The sequence below is a fragment of the Falco biarmicus genome, chromosome 4 (genome assembly GCF_023638135.1).
Source record: "Falco biarmicus isolate bFalBia1 chromosome 4, bFalBia1.pri, whole genome shotgun sequence".
Classification (NCBI taxonomy): domain Eukaryota; kingdom Metazoa; phylum Chordata; class Aves; order Falconiformes; family Falconidae; genus Falco; species Falco biarmicus.
In genome coordinates, this window is record NC_079291.1 from 113,217,184 (window position 1) to 113,233,979 (window position 16,796).

The 16,796-nt window shown below is 62.1% G+C and overlaps 2 protein-coding genes across 5 annotated transcripts in view; both read left to right on the forward strand.

Annotated features, from left to right (window-relative positions):
- CACNA2D2 (calcium voltage-gated channel auxiliary subunit alpha2delta 2) overlaps positions 1-12,993 on the forward strand; it is a 223,570-nt gene extending 210,577 nt beyond the window's left edge. The window contains exons 22-39 of one of the 3 annotated variants that reach the window (XM_056334538.1): positions 556-632; positions 1,840-1,860; positions 3,969-4,029; positions 6,438-6,535; positions 6,752-6,842; positions 6,980-7,042; positions 7,159-7,262; positions 7,348-7,446; positions 7,542-7,636; positions 7,958-8,005; positions 8,442-8,513; positions 8,681-8,833; positions 8,951-9,003; positions 9,110-9,165; positions 9,270-9,393; positions 9,866-9,975; positions 10,190-10,278; positions 10,869-12,993. In XM_056334538.1, coding sequence (XP_056190513.1) covers positions 556-632; positions 1,840-1,860; positions 3,969-4,029; positions 6,438-6,535; positions 6,752-6,842; positions 6,980-7,042; positions 7,159-7,262; positions 7,348-7,446; positions 7,542-7,636; positions 7,958-8,005; positions 8,442-8,513; positions 8,681-8,833; positions 8,951-9,003; positions 9,110-9,165; positions 9,270-9,393; positions 9,866-9,975; positions 10,190-10,278; positions 10,869-10,997 — 1,543 coding nt within the window. In that variant the 3' untranslated portion in view covers positions 10,998-12,993. The remainder of the gene's footprint in view (positions 1-555; positions 633-1,839; positions 1,861-3,968; positions 4,030-6,437; positions 6,536-6,751; positions 6,843-6,979; positions 7,043-7,158; positions 7,263-7,347; positions 7,447-7,541; positions 7,637-7,957; positions 8,006-8,441; positions 8,514-8,680; positions 8,834-8,950; positions 9,004-9,109; positions 9,166-9,269; positions 9,394-9,865; positions 9,976-10,189; positions 10,279-10,868) is intronic. The other 2 variants (XM_056334540.1, XM_056334539.1) reach the window with 2 other exon arrangements.
- A 629-nt stretch (positions 12,994-13,622) lies between these two features.
- TMEM115 (transmembrane protein 115) lies at positions 13,623-16,675 on the forward strand. Of its 2 annotated transcripts, none has more exons than XM_056334544.1 (2): positions 13,623-14,692; positions 15,437-16,675. In XM_056334544.1, exons 1-2 carry the CDS (start codon positions 13,809-13,811, stop codon positions 15,636-15,638), a joined length of 1,086 nt encoding a protein of 361 aa, XP_056190519.1. In that variant the 5' UTR covers positions 13,623-13,808; the 3' UTR covers positions 15,639-16,675. The 2 variants fall into 2 exon arrangements, with proteins under 2 accessions (XP_056190519.1, XP_056190520.1); XM_056334545.1 differs by having other exon boundaries at positions 13,626-14,662.
- The last annotated feature ends 121 nt before the right edge of the window (positions 16,676-16,796 follow it).

Genomic DNA, 16,796 nt, shown 5'->3' on the forward strand with positions numbered 1-16,796 from the left:
TCTTCCCACCTTCCTCCTTTATGGGGATGTCATGTCCCTCTGCCATGTGTATCTCCCTTGGTTCCCAGGCAGGTACGTCCTGCCCACCTCAGCCCTGGCTGGGCCGGCTTGCCACCTCCTGTGTTTGGGAATGCCCCTGGGATGGCCCGGGATGCCCTGGGGACAACCCTAGGCGCCACTGAGGTGGCCATGTGTGACCCAGGATGACCCTGGGTGCTCTCAGGATGAACCTGGATGCCCCAGCATGGCAGTAAGTGTGCTGAGGATGACTCTAGGTGCCACCAGAATGGTTCTGCGTGCTCCAAGGGTGGCCCTGGGTCCCCCAGGATGACCCTAGGTGCTCTAGGGATATCCCAGGGTGCCACCAGGACAGCACTGGGTGCAGTCCCTGGAGAGAAGGATGCAGTGGACTGTGCAGGCAGCCAGTGGGGCTGCTGCCTGCCATCAGTAAGGGCTGGGTGCTGCTGGGGGTTGCCAGGCAGGGGCTGGGGGCCGGCCAAGGGGTCTGGGTGGGTGTAAAACCTTACATTGCCTGTCTGCTCTCCCTTTCTGCAGCCTGGGTCTGGTTCTGCCTCCCTACAGCACCTACTACATCCAGGCCAACCTCAGCGACCAGATTCTGCAAGTGAAGTGTAAGTAGCCCCCAGCTTTCCCTGCAACCCTCTTGCACCCCTGCTCGCCCCCACGCCAGCCCGCGGCTGTCAGGGGGAGAAACACGAAGCAAAAACTTGCAAAAAGAGATAGGGATCACTATGAGAGGGAAAAAAAAAAAACCAAAAACAACCCAAAAAAGAGAGGCGTGAGTAGAGGTGAATGCACAGAGGGAAAGCGAGCTGCCTGCCTGGGGTGCCCCGGGGTGCCAGGGTTTGGTCCGCCCACTTTGCACCCCAAAACCCGAGCCCCAGGCTGCAGGCTGGTGCTGCCCGGCGCTGCTGCCTGTTTGCCTCCTGGGGACAAGGGATGATGCTGTAGCAGCCAGTTAATTTGCAAGCCTGGGAAAGTTTGCATGGATCTCTTTAATTTCCTTTGGTTTATTATGATTCTTTGGGTTTGGTTTCAGCCATTTATTCTTTTTATGAGTTCAGTTTTGGTTGTTTTCGATTTTCATTTGGAATTAATCTGTGTACGTGTGTGTTAGCCTGCCCCCCCCCCCCCCCTTTCTCTCTCTTTCTCTCTCCCCTGACCCCCAAGCCTTTTTCACACCACAGGTCCACGCTGCTCCCGGGGCCCTCTCCCCTGTGGGAGAACCGGACCCTTCCCCTCTCCCCTCCAGTTCCTCCTGTTTCTCCTCCTTAGCCGCCCCAGCAGCTGGACCCCAGCCCTGCTCGAGCGCTGGGCCCTGCCACCCCCTCCATCCATCAGCAGGAGCCCCACGTCCGAAGGGACGAGGCCAGGCTGTCTGCATCCCTGGGAGGGGGGAGCCCCCCATCCTCCCCGGCTCCACCCGCCGTGCCGTGCATGCCCCCTAACTCAGTGAGGACATTTTGATATCAAGACTGTTGCAACTGTTTGCTACTGACTCATTTTCCGTTGGAGTATTGAATATATATATATATAGTTATATCTTTGCTTTTTATTATAATTATTTATTCTTATTTCACCGTGGCCTTTTCTTTTCCTTTCATTACTGGGTTTTTCTTTTTCTTGTTTTCATGTCGTTTTTTGCAAGAAGTTTCCTTTTGGTATGATTATGATACACAATATTTTTATTCAAACAGCGATTGAATAAAATATTGTTTGTCCACCCCTTCCCCCTTTCCACCCAACCCCCTTTTTTTTTGTTTGTTGTTTTTTTGTTTGTTGTTTTTCTTGCTTTCTCTCTATGGTGGATTCACACAGTACCAAACAACAAAATGAAGGGCAAGTATTTTCAGTCTCAGACCACTCACCTTCACCACCCCGTCCCCCGCCCCGTGTCCAGTCCCCCCCAGCCCCCTGCTTGCCCATCTCCCTGCCCGTTTGCCACGCCGAACCTGCAAACCGCCACCGACTCGCCCTTCCTCCCCCCTCCTCCTCCTCCTCCTCCTCTCCTCCAGTTCCCCCTTTATTTGAAAGCAACATGTCTTGTTCTGTCCATGAGAGCTTTGTCACAACGACCCCCCACTCCCTCCCCGCGCATCGCTCCCAAACCCGGTTCGATGCGATCCGAGCCGATCTCGTGTGAAACTGCCGATTGGGATCCCCCAGGTTTCGGTAGCTAGTTCGATACCCCGCTCTCCCCAACCCCCACCCCGCCCTCTCGCTCCCCGCCCCCCCCCCCCCCCGCTCGCCTCCTCCGGCTCCCTCTCCCCTCGGCCCGGCTCCCCGCTTCCTCCTCCCCAAGACAACTCAACCTGAAAGGGATAGGGCTGTGCAGGGAGCGGGGGGCTGCGGGGGGGAGCCGGGGGCGGAGGGGTGGCCCCGGCCTCCGCCGCCCTCTGGGACAGGCCTGACGGGAAAGCCCCCAGGCAGAAGCCCTCGGGCAGAGGTGGGGAGGGGACCACCCGGCTGCACGGGGGCCGCGGAGCCCGGGGGGGCTGCGCTGCCCGCCCCCACGGCTGCTTGGCGGCCGTGCCCGCAGCCTCGGGGCCCGGCGTGCCGTCGAGGCCGCCCGTGCTGCCGGGGAGCGGACGGGTCTGAGCCCCAGGTCCCACCGAGGCAGGCGGGGGGTGTTCGTGTGTGTCCGTCCGTGTGTGGGCCCCCCCGCCCCGCAGCAGAGCGGCACGCAGCGCCGGAGGGCCCCGGGGACCGGGCCCAGCTCCCGCGGAGGGCGGGGGACGCCCCGGCACGGCCGGGCCCCGCCGCCGCGCTCCCCCCACCCCCCGGAGGCGAGGGGGGGGCACGGGGGGCACGGGACCAGGCGGGCAGCGCAGCGGGGAGGTGCCAGTGTCACCCTCAGCCCTGTTCTATCAGCCTTGAGTTGCCTCCTCCCGGCGCCCCTGCGATGGCAATGCTGATGGACCAAGTACGAGTGTTCTGTACCCCTCTCCTCCTCCTCTTCCTCCTCCTCCTCTTCCTCCTCCTCCTCCTCCTCCTCCTCTCATTGGCTTGTACCCAGCCCCTGCCTACAGCCCTCGGAGAGCAACAGTCCAACCTCTGGCTGTGTCCTGCAGTGCCCCGGGGGCCGGCGGGAGGGCGAGGGGGTGGCGGAGGCCCCGGGATGTCCCGCAGCACAGACACCCGCCCCTCACGCACCCCCTAACCCGGCTTGCCCCCGCGAGCTGAACCCCGCATCCGCCGCCCCTCTGCCGGGGGGGTTCCCCGAGAGGCACCCTAAACCCTGCTGGGCTGCGACCCCCCCTCCAAGCAGAGCCAGGCGCCGAGCTGGCGGGCGAGCCTGGGCCCCCGTCCCCGGGGGGGGTCCCACCGCCCCGGGAGGGAGGGGGACCACGGGCGGCTGGCAGCAGAGCCCGGCAGCGCATTGCATGGCACTTGCTGGGCGAGGAGCCTCTGGTTGGACTGTCCTCGGCAAGGTTCCCCGTTTGGCCATGTCGATGCCTGACAATTTCTTTTTTTTTTTTTTTTTCCTTTTTTCTCCCGACAACCAAGTGTTCTGGTGATCCTCCTCTGGCCAGGAGCGCAGCATGCAGTTCCCTGCCCTCGCCCACCACCGCCCCTCCGAGAGAGAGACGCCCCCACGCCCTCCTAAACATGCATATATATATACCTGTGCGCACATATATATATGTGTGTGTGTGTGTCTGTGTGTCCCTGCGTACACGCCACTGGCCGCACATACACAACTGCCCACCTCCAGCCCTCGACCGAGCAAATTCAAGCTGAGATGGGCAAACCTCTCCTGATTTGGCTATAACTTTCCTTCCTGTGCGGTGCCAGCAACAGCAGAACGGCCTTTTCCTTCCTCTCTTGTTACCAAGAGCAGCAAATGCCTTTTTTTTTTGTTCCCTCCCCTCTCTCTGTCCGTCTCTCTCCCTCCTGGCCCCCAGCATCCCCTGTCCCCGCCGGATAACCTTCCCTTTCTGTTGCAGATTTTGAATACCTGCTGCCCAACAGCTTTGAGTCGGAGGGACATGTGTTCATTGCTCCCAGGTAGCTTTGCGTGTGCGCTTGCCGAGGTGTGCATCTGCCCAGGCCCCGCTGCCGATCCCCCCATCGCCCCCCCATCCTTGCCTCATCGTGCCTTGTCCCCCCTCCCTGTCCCCTGTCGCTGTGTGTGTTGTGTGCCCGCTCAGCCAAGGGGGGCTGCCACCGGGACCCCAGCCCCGTTCTGCCACCCAGTTGCATCCAGCACAGTATATATGCACCCGGTACGGCCCGACCTCTGTGCGTGCATATATAGGTATAGTTTCTGAAAATCCCCCTGCCGAGCTAGGGGCTGGCGGTGGCATCATACAGTCGTGCTGGCTGTGGGGGGGATAGGGAGAAGGAAGGGTAGGGTTTCGGCTCAAATTCAGGATGCCCAGGGGGTTTGGGGAGGCTGCCAGCCACAGGCTGTGAACAGGGACAGGATAGCGTAGTGGTCCCCGGACAGACAGACACATACCCTGCCCAGAGTTGTGCCACCTGGTTTTGTCACCTCATGGGGACCAAGGACCATCCCTCGGCAGGGTGTTTGGGAAGCCCTGTGGCTCTGCCAGCACCCTGCCCTTCCCACCACTCTGACCAGCCATAATTAACATTACCAGCTAATCACCTGTGTACCTATACATCATTACAACAGCTAAACACCCTATTAGATGTTTTATTGTTGCAGTTTTTGGGGACCACAGCAGGTCAAGGCTACAGCACAGCCACCTGTGCCACCTGCGGGTAACCCCTACCCTCCCTGCCTACAGCAGCCATCACTCGCTCAGACTAAGTGGGTAAACCAGCCCAAAATGTACAGTTACTGTGCAGCCCCAGCTTTTCGGGGGGGGGGGGGACGGACGGACGGACCTAGTCCCCGGGCAACACACAGGGAAAGGAGGATGAGGTCTGGGAAACATGGGAGCCAAAGCAGGGTATTAATGAGGAACAGAAAAACTCTTGTTATTAAAAAATTGGCCCATAAATGCGCTTGGCGAATAGATACAGAGGTGATGTCTGAGCCCAAGGGCCAAGGAACAGGTCTGCCCCCCGAGCGCCCCACCCAGGCTGAGGTGATGGAGTCAGTGTCGAGCATGGGGCTCTGTGGCCAGTCCAGCTGAAGAGAAAAGCAGGCTTTGAAGATCAGGGTGAGCCCTTCAGTGCCACCCAAAGCGGCTCCGTGAGCAGCCTTCCTGCAGTGGGTGCCAGCCTGGCGCAAGCAGGGAGGAGCCATGTGCCGGGGGGTGGCACCCGGCACCCAGGGCGACTGTATGATCTACTGTGCCCACGGGCCACTGGAAATTTTCAGAAACCGTATATTCCCCGTCCCCCGTGGGTGTGTGAGTACCTGTACCTGTGCGTGTTGGTGTAGATATTTAGGTGGCTGCTCCCGCCAAGCAGGGGTCAGAGGGCCAGAACGGGCTGGCCTGGGCGCCCCAGCTCTTTTGGCTGCCCCATGGGTATGCTCCCTGCCACCCTGTGCTCCGGCATTTGTCCTCTTAATGAGGTTTTTGGCAGAGTCAGGAGCTTGGCGGAGGGGATGTGAGCAAGGGGAGCCCTGAGCCCCCCAGCACTGCCTGCAGCCACACCACTGAGGCTGGGAGGGCTCTCAGCCCTCTAGGGTGGCCCTCACCCATGCCACCTGATCAGAGCCACTCAGTGACCGGCAGGGTTACAGCTGTCCCCGGCATCGGCGGGGCTAGGGCTCTGCACTCAGGGTGGTCCCACACTGGAGTGGGGATGTGGCACCTCCCATGGTGCCCATCCCAGGAGAGGCTCAGGGCCAGCGATGCCAGCGGGCGAGCACCTGCCTCTGCCAGCCAGGCCTCACCCAGCACCTAACTATCTACGTAAAGGGTACAGATACATCTGCCAAGTGCCTGCATGGTGCTGCTGGTGCAGCCGTGGGGGCTCTGGGGCAGACCCCCGCTCACACTCGCAGCGGAGCCCCTGCTCCCCGGGGTGCCATAGGGGCAGGGCAGGGTGGGCATGGTGGCACCTGCCTCACCCCACAGGTAAGTACAGTGGCAGAGGTGGCCAGTCCCACCAGTAGCCCCACCAGTATGGGGAGAGGCAGAGCTGAGGGTTATACCACTCTGGGCAAACTGGGTTCCGTCAAACCTGGCCGTGGCAGAGGTGATAGCATCTTGGTGCCCATGGCAGTGACGGACCCAGTGGTCGGCTTGACAGCCAAGCCGGCGGCACTGCAGGCAGCAGAGGGCTGGGTGCTGGGCAGTTTGCTGAGACACCCACAAACCAGCTGCCCCAGCAGGGTGACACTCACGGGAGCGGTGGCACGTCACCACCGTCATGTCCCCTGGCAAGCCCGCATGCTGACAGCATGGCCAGCACCTACCCTGCCGGCCCTGGGGGAGAACTGACCTTGCCTTTTCCATCCTCGCAAACGACAAACCTTGTCCCCCAAACCCCAGAGAGTATTGCAAAGACCTCGACTTGTCGGATAACAACACCGAGTTCCTGGAAAACTTTATTGCCCTCATGGAAAAAGTGACCCCAGACTCCAAGCAGTGTGAGTAGCTGGGGACAGCTGGTGGTGGGGCTGATGGGGGGGTTGGGGGGGAAAGGGTGCAGGGGGAGATGGGGCAGGGGGTGAACTGTGTCGGGGTTCAGGTCCCAGGAGCCACCACAGGGTGGGTGCGAGGGCAGGGCAGGAGGGCACAGGTGGCCCCCACAGGGTCAGCCCTCACCTCCTCCTCCTCTTCTTCCTTTCCATCTTCCTCCCAAGGTGACAACTTCCTCCTGCACAACCTGATCCTGGACACAGGCATCACACAGCAGCTGGTGGAGCGGGTCTGGAAGGACCAGGACCTGAACACGTAGGTGAAGGCAAAGTGGCCCAGGATGGGCAGTGCTGGCTGAGGACAGAGGGGGATTGGGATGGGCTATGGGGACAGGGACAAGAGCAGAGCAAAACCCCGCTGGTACCCAGTGTGCCTGCCCCCTCTCCTTGCAGGTACAGCCTCTTGGCTGTCTTCGCAGCCACTGATGGGGGCATCACCCGCGTCTTCCCTAACAAGTGAGTGTCCGGGGTCATGTGTGTGCCCAGCCCCGCACAGGGGTCTGCTCCTGCGGGGCCATCTCTGGTGGGACCAGAGCCAAGTGTTAGTCCTGGCCATGGCTGCTCCCCTCCAGGGCTGCAGATGACTGGGAGGAGGAACCAGAGCCCTTCAACGCCAGCTTCTACCGGAGGAGCCTGGACAACAAAGGCTACATCTTCAAGCCGCCCTACCGGGATGGTGGGTGACAGCTTGGGGTGGCTGGGGCTGGCGTAGGCTGCTGCTAGTCCCGCATGTCCCCTGATGCCACCCCTGCCCTCTGCAGCCGGCTACCGGGCGCTGGACCTGGAGAACAACACCATCGGGATCCTGGTGAGCACCGCTGTGGAGCTCAGCATCGGGGGCAAGACACTGAAGCCAGCAGGTAGGCAGGGGACTGGGAGCCCCACCACCAGGCTGGGGGTGTCCCCGTCGTCCCCCCCCAATGCCGGGGCTCACCCCATCTCCCTGCTGCCCCAGTGGTGGGGGTGAAGCTGGACTTGGAGGCCTGGGCTGAGAAGTTCAAAGTGCTGGCAAGCAACCGGACAGACCGTGACCAGCTGGGCGCCCGCCGGGTACGTCTCTTGGAGCTCCTGTGGTGCTGGCACTGTGTGGGGATGGGGATGGGGATGGGGATGGGGATGGGGATGGGGATGGGGATGGGGATGGGGACGGGGACAGGAAGGGAGCTCTGCTTGCTGGGGACGTGGCTGGGGAGCACTGCTGGGACACAGTGCCTGTGGCCCCCCTGGGCTTGTACCTCCTGCACAGCCCTGCCTGTCACCCTGTCCAGGGCACACCGCCCCATGTGTCCCCTCCTGTCCAGGAGGAAAACTATGGGTGGGAAAGACAGTCCTCCTGCTAACCTGTCCCTCTGCCCTGGTTTCACTTGACAGTGCGACCCCTCGACCAGCTGCGAGATGGACTGTGAGGCCAACAACAAGGTGGGTGGTGGGCAGGGGTGGAGGCAGCAGGGAACAGCAGGCAGGGGGAGCAGGGGATGGCTGGGCAGGGTCCCCGTCTCTTGCCCACCCTGCCTGTGCCATCTGGGTGAGCGCTCCTGCCCTGTGCCCCTGCTGATCCCAAAGCTCAGCCAGCCCCCGACCCCTCTTGCAGGGATGAAGCCCCAGGGGTTATGCCCTGGACCATGGCCACCCCCCTGAGGGGGCTGTTAATCCCCACAGTGTGGGCAGTGGTTCTTGTTCCCTGCACCCTCTCAGCACGGGTGCTTCCAGCACCAGGATGCTCCTGAGCAGCCCCCACGCTTGGGGACACCATACCAGCCCCCTGCCTGACTGCCCATCACCCACCCCGGCCCTGCCTGTCCTGTCTTGGTCTGGGCATGGCCAGTGGGTGGGTGACACTGCCCTCCTTCTGCAGGACCTCATCTGTGTCCTCATCGATGATGGGGGCTTTCTGGTGCTCTCCAACCAGGAGGACCACTGGTACCAGGTGAGCGGTGCCCAGGTGGCAGCTCTCCTGAACCTGTGATGCAAGCAGGGAGCTGAGACTTTTGAGCTCGTGTCATGGATAGCATGACACAGCCCTGCTCAAGTCCCTATGGGGGAGACCTGCAGTCGAGGTGGCGTTTAGGTGCAGACTGGGTGTCCCAATCCCAGGTGGGCAAGTTCTTCAGTGAAGTGGATGCCAACCTGATGTCCGCTCTCTACAACAACTCCTTCTATGCCCGCAAAGAGTCCTATGACTTCCAGTCAGTCTGTGCCCCCGAGGCCCAGAGCAACACGGGTGCTGCGCCCCGTGGCGTCTTCGTGGTGAGTACCCACGGGGATGGTGGCTTCCTGGTGGGCCAGGAGCTGACACTCATGGGTGTGTCCCCAGCACCTCATACAGGGACCTGCTGGCTCACTGCCCCCCCTCTTTGCCCACAGCCCACTGTGGCCGATCTCCTGAACCTCGCCTGGTGGACTTCAGCCACAGCCTGGTGAGTCCTGCCACAGCCCCTCCCCGGGGGCTGTTTCCATTGGGGGGTGTCACCAGTACATCCCTGGGGCTGGGACAGCCAGCGTGGCTGTGCTCTCCTTCCCCAGGTCCCTCTTCCAGCAGTTCCTCTATGGCCTCACCTACAGCAGCTGGTTCCAGACGGGTGAGTCCCTTGGGAGCCCCAGGCTGGGGGTGGGCAGGGGATGTGGTGGGGGCACATGGCGGGGCGGTCCATGGCCCTTGTCCCACGGCACTGTGCTGGCACAGAGGAGGTGGCAGGAGACAGCATGGAGGCCAGGGAGACAAGCTGCATCATGAAGCAGACGCAGTACTACTTCAGCACTGTCAACGCCACCTACAATGCCATCATTGACTGCGGCAACTGCTCCAGGTGGGTCCATCCCTGCCATCCCACCACCTTGGCAGGGTTGGGGACACCCCGTAGGCTGCCTTTGCCAGGACCTCCACCTGCCTAGGGGCGATGGGAGATGCCGTGCAGCGCTCAAGGGGCTGTGGTACCTGGGCAGTGGGGACAGAGAGCAGTGGTAGCAACCCTGTGGGCTGTGGGGTGATGGTGACGTCCCCAGAGCTCCTCCAAGTGGGACCAAGCCCCAAAAGTCCATCAGTGCCAGTTCCCTGGGCAGCCCCTTGGCTTCGGGACAGGGATGGGGTTGAGGATGGAGATGGGGACAAGGATGGGGACGGGGACAGGGTTGGGGGTAGGGATGGGGATGAGACTGTGGATGGGGATGCCCTGCTGGCTTGGCCTCCCCAGAGCCATCTGCCAGCAGGGCTGGCAAAAGGGGCCGGGTGTCAAACGGGGCACAGGGTAACTGGGGTCCCTGCTACCATCGCACCCCCAGGCTTTTCCACGCACAGAGGCTGGCCAACACCAACCTGCTCTTTGTGGTGGCTGACAAGCCTCTCTGCAGCCAGTGCGAGTCCATCAAGCTGCTGCAGGCAGAGGTAAGAGGTATCCTTTGGTGTCCTGGCTGCATCCCACCAGGACACGGTGGCAGAAGGGTAGAAGGGCAGGCGGGGTCTGGGGCAGGGCAGGGGTGCCAGGAGCTGCAGGGTCTGGCAAAGGTGGAGGGAGCTGGCCCATGGCTAGAGGGGATGGGGGTAGACATGGGGTGCCCCATGGGCCCCTGGCACCCTGTCCCTGCTGGTTTCCTTGACCTGCAAAGCCCCCCCGAGGGACCCCAACCAGTGTGAGCTGGTGGACAGGCCCCGCTACCGGAAAGGCCCCCACATCTGCTTTGACTACAATGCAACAGTACGTGGGGGGCAGGGGGGGAAGGGGGGAGTGGAGCTGTGGGGGGCCCTGGGGTGGGTTGGAGGGAAGGGGGTTCCCCCTGAGGCAGTGGAGCAGAGCCATGGGGGGTCCCCAGGGGAGCAGAGCTGTGGGGTGCCCACCTTGGGAGAATAGAGGAGTGAGTACCCCCCGGAGGGGAACAGACCCCGTGGGGTGTCCCCCTGAGGGGAACAGAACCGTGGGGGGATCCTGGGGGTGCAGTACCATGGGGGGAGACTGCTGATGGGGATTTGGTGCCCTGGGAGGACCTGGATGGGATCAGGAGCTTTGGGGTGGCCCCTGGGGAGGTCAGAGCCATAGGGGAGTCTCTAGCAGAGCAATGCCATGGGGTGGGTGCCCTCCTGGAGGGGACCAAAGCCACGGGGGTCCCAGGGAGAGGAGCACTGTGGAGGGTCTCCCAGGGGGGCACTGCTACTGGGGTTCTGGGACAGGAGGTGCAGCAGGGCTGCAGGGGGGTGGTGGGTGCCCCTGCCAGGGCAGTGGATGCCCCTGGAGTGCCGAGGTACTGCTGGGGTGCCCCATGGCCCCTCTCCCTTTGACCCCTTCCCCAGGAAGATACCTCAGACTGTGGCCGAGGGGCTTCCTTTGCCCCCTCCCTGGGGGTCCTGCTCTCCCTGCAGCTGCTGCTTCTCTACTCCAGCGCCAGCCAGCACCCACTGCCCCCGGCCGTCTGCCTTTAGCCCCCCTGGCCACCCCCACTAGCTCTCTTTTCTTTCAAGCTCCATCTCCATCCCCCTCCCTGGCCCAGTGGAGCAACGTCCCCTCTGCCTCCTTGGGGACCCCTGTGATGCCGCCCACGCTCCCCACCGGCCGCAGCCAAAGAAGAGTTGGGGTGTGGGCAGGGGCTCCCCGGCAGAGCGGGGACCGGGTCAGTGCCCCAGCGTCATGCCCGCCCAGCCGCTTGGGACTTGGAAAGTGGTGTCAGCACCCTCTACCCACGACCCCTCCATCCACCTCGCCTATTTTTTTAGCCTGAAGATTTTAAAGCAGATCTTTATACATTGAGTTTCCAACATTTTCGCCTGGAGACCGGCGGTGTTTATTGTCAGCAACAAGGACACATAGAAAAAAAAAAAAAGGGGGGGGGGGGGGGGGGGGGGGGGAAGAAAAAAGGACTTGACTTGACTATGTGGGTCAGTATTATTTTTTCCAGCGAGTACCGGCCCCCTCCCCCCCGGCCCCGCAGGCATGCAGGGCAGTGGGTGGCTCCAGAATCCCTGGGGGCAGGGGCAGAGGCGGAGGGGGAGGGGGGAGCTGCTGACCATGATTGGGGTGGGATGGAGCCCTGATACCTGCACTGGGCTCAGCCCTCCATGCGTCCTTGGGCACAGATACTGGGTTGAAAAACGGGGCAGGGGGATGGGGGGGCGTGGAATGTATTTTGTTTCTTTTCCGTTCTGCAGATCACTGTGAAATCCTGCCCTGCCCACCCCAGCCCTGCCCGGGCCCCCAGCCACCCTCGCCCCTTGCCCACCCACCCCCCCCCCCCGCGGTAGCCCTGCCAAAGAAACGGTGCTGCTTGTCCATGAGGGGACATGGCACTGCTCCGGCGGGATGTGCCTCGCATCCCTGAGCGGGAGGTGGAGCAGAAGCTGCCACACGTCCCCAGAGGGACATGCCAGGCTCCCATGCCCATCCCTCATGGCACTAGCACGGGGGCTGCTGGCCGGCCGCAGCGAGGGTAGCTGCTTCCAGGGGTGCTGCTGACGTCCCAGATGAGGGCACCCAGTGCTGGGAGGGCAGGAGGTGCCTCGGCAGCGCAGTGTCCTAGGGTGCTGGGGCTCACCCCAGGGCACTCAGGTGGGGGTGTCGTCCCCCCAGCCAAAACACTGGGTGCCAAGGAGGGAGATGGAGCAGCTGCTCAGCCACAGCACCCCACTGCACCCCACCACCCCAGCCAGGAGAACTGCCACAGGGCTGGGGGGGGCCCAGTGCAGGGTGCCCAGCCGTGACACTCCAGGGTGCTGCAGTGCAGGGGGTGCCATACCCACCATCCACGCCCCCACTGCTCCCGGCAGCGCCAGGGGGCCCCTGCCTGGGTGGGCTGCCTCGGGGACACTCACCCCCATGGGGACCCTGCTCAGAGCCACCCCATCAACTGGGTCTGGGGGAGCCCCCTCGGCATGGCCACCCCGGGTGGGGCTGGGGAGGGTGCCAGGCACTAATTAGTGCTGGGGTTAATTAATGGTCATTCTGCTTGTAGCTTTTTCAGTGTGTGTTTGGTTACTGTCTCTGGGAACTGTGTTTGAACAGATGGCTCTGTGTTACCGGGAGTGTGTGTACTTCTGTAGTCTAGTTAGGTGCTCTGCCAGAAAACCACCACTATACATACCTATAAATATATACATATATAGTCTATTTTAAGTTAAAAACCAATGAGATGAAGAGGCAGCGTGGCCCCAGGCCCCCCATCCCACCGGGGTCGCGTCCTGCCCCATCCCCACCTGAAAGCTTCTCTCTGCTCATTCAAAGGCATTGGGGTTTTAATTGATTTTCTTTAATTTATTTTTTATTTCTTTGGGTTTTAATTTTTTTTTGTACAGAAGAGTTGGAAAACTTAAAAAAACAACAAAAAGACAATTTGTAAGATATCGTGCGTGTGACTCCTTGTAAAATATTTTCAAATGGTTTATTACAGAGACTCAGTTATTAAATAATGTTCATATTTTCACTTCACAGGTGGTGGCTGAGTCATTGCCCGTGTACGTGGCCACGGCCGGGGGGGGGGGGGCACAGCACGGGGTGGGGGTCTGGCAGGATATGGGGGGCCACTGCCTGCACCTCAGCCAGGGGGCTGGTGCGCAGGGACACAGGCAGGGGTACAGGCACCCACCTGCTGCGCAGGGGGGGCTGTGGGGCAACAGGGGCTCAGCCCCCCCACGTAGCCCCCCCCATCCCCCTTGCCTGTCCCCGCAGGACCGTGTCACCCCTTCCCCACGTCCCTGTCCCCTGTGCCACAGCCCTCCCTCCATGCCTCTGTCCTCTTGCGCCCGCGTCCCCACATCCCCGTCCCCCTGTCCTGGGGGGGTCAATGTCCCCGAGTGCCCCCCGTGTCCAGCCCACCCGTGTCCGTGTCGTGTGTGTGTGTGTGTGTGTGAGTGTTCCCTCCAGCGTCTGTGCCCACAACCCCATGCCTGTCCCCCGAGTGGCCCCACAGCCCCGCTCCTCTGTCCATGAGGCCCGGGCTTCCCCGCCGTGCCGCCCCCCGCGGGGCCGGACTACGCGTCCCGACGTGCTTTGCGGCGGGACTCCGGCCCCACCTGGAGAAGCCGGCGCCGCCCCCGCCCCGCCCGCGCATGCGCAGAGCCGCTGTTTGTCCGCGCCCGGCCTGGCCCAGCAGCGGGGCCCAGCGCGGCCTGGCCTGCGGCGGCGGCTAGAGGGGCCCGGGCGTGGGTTGAGCGGGCCTCGGTGCGGGGAGGTGGCCCTGGCGCGGGGAGGCTGGGCGCTGTAGCCCCCGCGGGGCAGCCTCGTGCCGCCGGCGGGGGCCGAAGATGCGGCGGTACCTGCCAGTGGCCCGGCAGCACTTCCTGGCGGCGCTGGCCGGCACCAGCGTGGTTGTGAAGTCGTTGAGCGCCGCCGTCGTCCTCCTCTACCTGCTCTCCTTCGGCCTGGACACGGCCTACGGCCTGGGGGTGACCCCCGGCTACCTCCTGCCCCCCAACTTCTGGGTCTGGACACTGCTGACGCACGGGCTGGTGGAGGAGCGGGCCTGGGGCCTGGCGGCCAGCCTGGCCACGCTGGGGGCGGCCGGGCGGCTGCTGGAGCCCCTCTGGGGTGCTCTGGAGCTGCTGGTCTTCTTCGCGGTGGTGAACGTCGCGGTGGGGCTCCTGGGGGCCCTTGCTTACTTCCTCACCTATGTGGCCTCCTTCCACCTCCCCTACCTGTTCGCTGTCCGCATCCACGGCGGGCTGGGCTTCCTCGGGGGAGTTTTGGTGGCCCTCAAGCAGACGATGGGGGACAGCACCGTCCTGAAGGTGCCCCAAGTCAGAATGAAGGCTGTCCCCATGCTCCTGCTCCTTCTCCTGGCTCTGCTGCGGCTTGCTGTCCTCATCGAGAGCAATGTACTGGCCTCGTATGGCTTCGGGCTCCTCTCCAGCTGGGTCTATCTCCGGTTCTACCAGCGGCACAGTAGAGGCCGTGGAGACATGTCTGACCACTTCGCCTTCGCCACTTTCTTCCCCGAGATCCTGCAGCCCGTGGTGGGGCTGGTGGCCAACCTGGTGCATGGCATCTTGGTGAAGGTGAAGGTCTGCCGCAAGACAGTCAAACGCTACGACGTGGGTGCCCCGTCATCCATCACTATAAGCCTGCCGGGGACAGACCCTCAGGACGCCGAGAGGAGGAGGTACCGCTTGCCCTGCTTCCATGAGTATGGGTAATGAGGGTCGGGTTTAAAACCGAGACAAGGAGGAGCAGGGAGATTTGGGTGCAGGGTGCTGTGGGGGGGCCTTCTCCAAGGGGTCTACTGGGAGCTGCCCTCCCTGCCACAGAAGGGGTGGGGAGCATTTTGGAGGGCTGGTGGGATGTTGTCCTGCACTTCACAGCATGGAGTGGTAGTCGACATGCAGGGGAAGAGCAGAGAGATCCTGGCAAGGGGGCAGGCAGGGTTCGGGGTCCCTGCAGAAGGAAGGGAGTTGTCAGCTGCCTGGGGAGGTGCAGGCTCCCGGCTCAGTTCGTGGCAGCCCTGCACTCATTCATCCTGGTGCAGGGGAAGGCAGTGAGTCAGCCCTGCGCCCCAGCCTTCCCATGTGCCTGGCGTTAGCCTTCCTGACTCCCTGCCGGAAGATTTGGACAAGGTATTGGCGCTCTGCTTTCCCTTGCCCTGTTTTATGCCTTTCTTCCCCTGTTCCCGGAGCGGAGCGGTCTGTGTGCCATCTGATAGCTTCTGAGCGCACCACGTGGCATGAAAACTCTGTGTATTGTAGTCTGGGAGCACGAGTGGGCTTCTGTGAGGCAGTCCCAGGCACTCTGGGTCATCCCCAGCACTGCTGAATCCACCCTCTCCTGCCGGGAAGAAGGCAGGGAAGGCTTGCACAGTTGCCCCGTGGGGCAGAGCTTTTAACCCTTGCTCTGCCCATTGGACCCAGGGTTAACCCACCCATCTGCCCTTGCCCCACAGGCAACTGGCCCTGAAGGCCCTGAACGAGCGACTGAAGCGTGTGGAGGACCAGTCAGCCTGGCCTAGCATGGAGGACGAGGAGGAGGAGGAGGCAGCAGTGAAGGCCAACAGCCCGCTGCTGCCCGACCCTGGCACAGCTGGGAAGGGTGCTGGCCAGGAGTCCAACCTCATCACCTTCCAAGATGTCCCATCCCAGCTGTGACCAGCCGAAATGCCGTCCCCCCCTTCCCCGCCCTGTCTCCATCGAAGAGCTGCTAAGCCCCCTCGTGTCCCCCGAACAGCTGGGACGCTCGGCGGGGAGCAGGGACTCCTCCAGCAGCAGAGGCAGGGGGGCTACCTCATTCCAATGCTTCGTTGCTGTTTGTGGCCAGCACTGAGCACCTGGGGGGACTAGACGCTGCTGCCACCACAAGGACGGATTCCTCGAGCTGTTCGCCTTGGCACAAGGCTGTGGATGTCGGTACCAGCAGCGGGGGCTGTTCCAGGAGGGGGATGCGGAGCTGATCCCTGCCCTGAGGCTACTGCACTTGCCCACACAGGAGCAAAGTCAGCAGCACTTCCTTGCTTCTCCTGTGTGCTGGGGGTTGGTCAGAGCGCTCAACACTTATTTTCTCCTTCTGAAGGTAGTTTTGTCCCCACCCAAGGGAACAGGAAGGCTGGTGGGTTTCATTTCCAAATTCCTTTCTTGTGGGGAACCTTCCCCCACCCCTGGCAGGAGCTCATCCTGACTGGTGAGAGGTCTGCTGGGCAGAGGGTGACACTCAGCCCCTCACAGCAGTGGTCCGGTGCCACCAGCTTTGGGCTTCGTGCATGGGGGGTTCTCTCCTCCTCCCTCTCCCACCCCCGAAGCCAGCCCTGCAAGGAGCCGGTGCCCTTGGCTGCTCCCCAGCTAATCCATTTGTCAGATTACACTAGAAGCTGGAATTAATTTTTACGGTGGGGCTCTCGCTGCTTCCTCCGGCAGCAAGGTTTTTTTCTTGCGGGTAGAATATGGGCTCCCCCTTCTCTTTCCCTCCCTCTGTGTTGATGGGCTGCTTTTTTTTTTTTTTTTTTTTTTTTCCTGGATGGAGAGGATGCTCCTTGCGATAGCCTCCTCAAAGCTTCTGATGCCCCAGGCAGTCCCCAGCCCGGGATGTGGCTTGATAGTGTTGTGATTATTTTTTTAAAGGACCACACAAGAAGGTTTTGTCAACCAGGAAAAACACAGATGTTTCGGTATCAATAAAGAGTTCTTTGAAAGAGTTGGCTCCCATAGCAGAGCACAGGCAGGGGGCCAGGCACAGAGCAGCCCCTGAGTGCTCTTGTGCAGGAGCCCGGGGAGGGGATTTCTTCCCAGGTGCTCCCACCAGGCTGGGAGAGA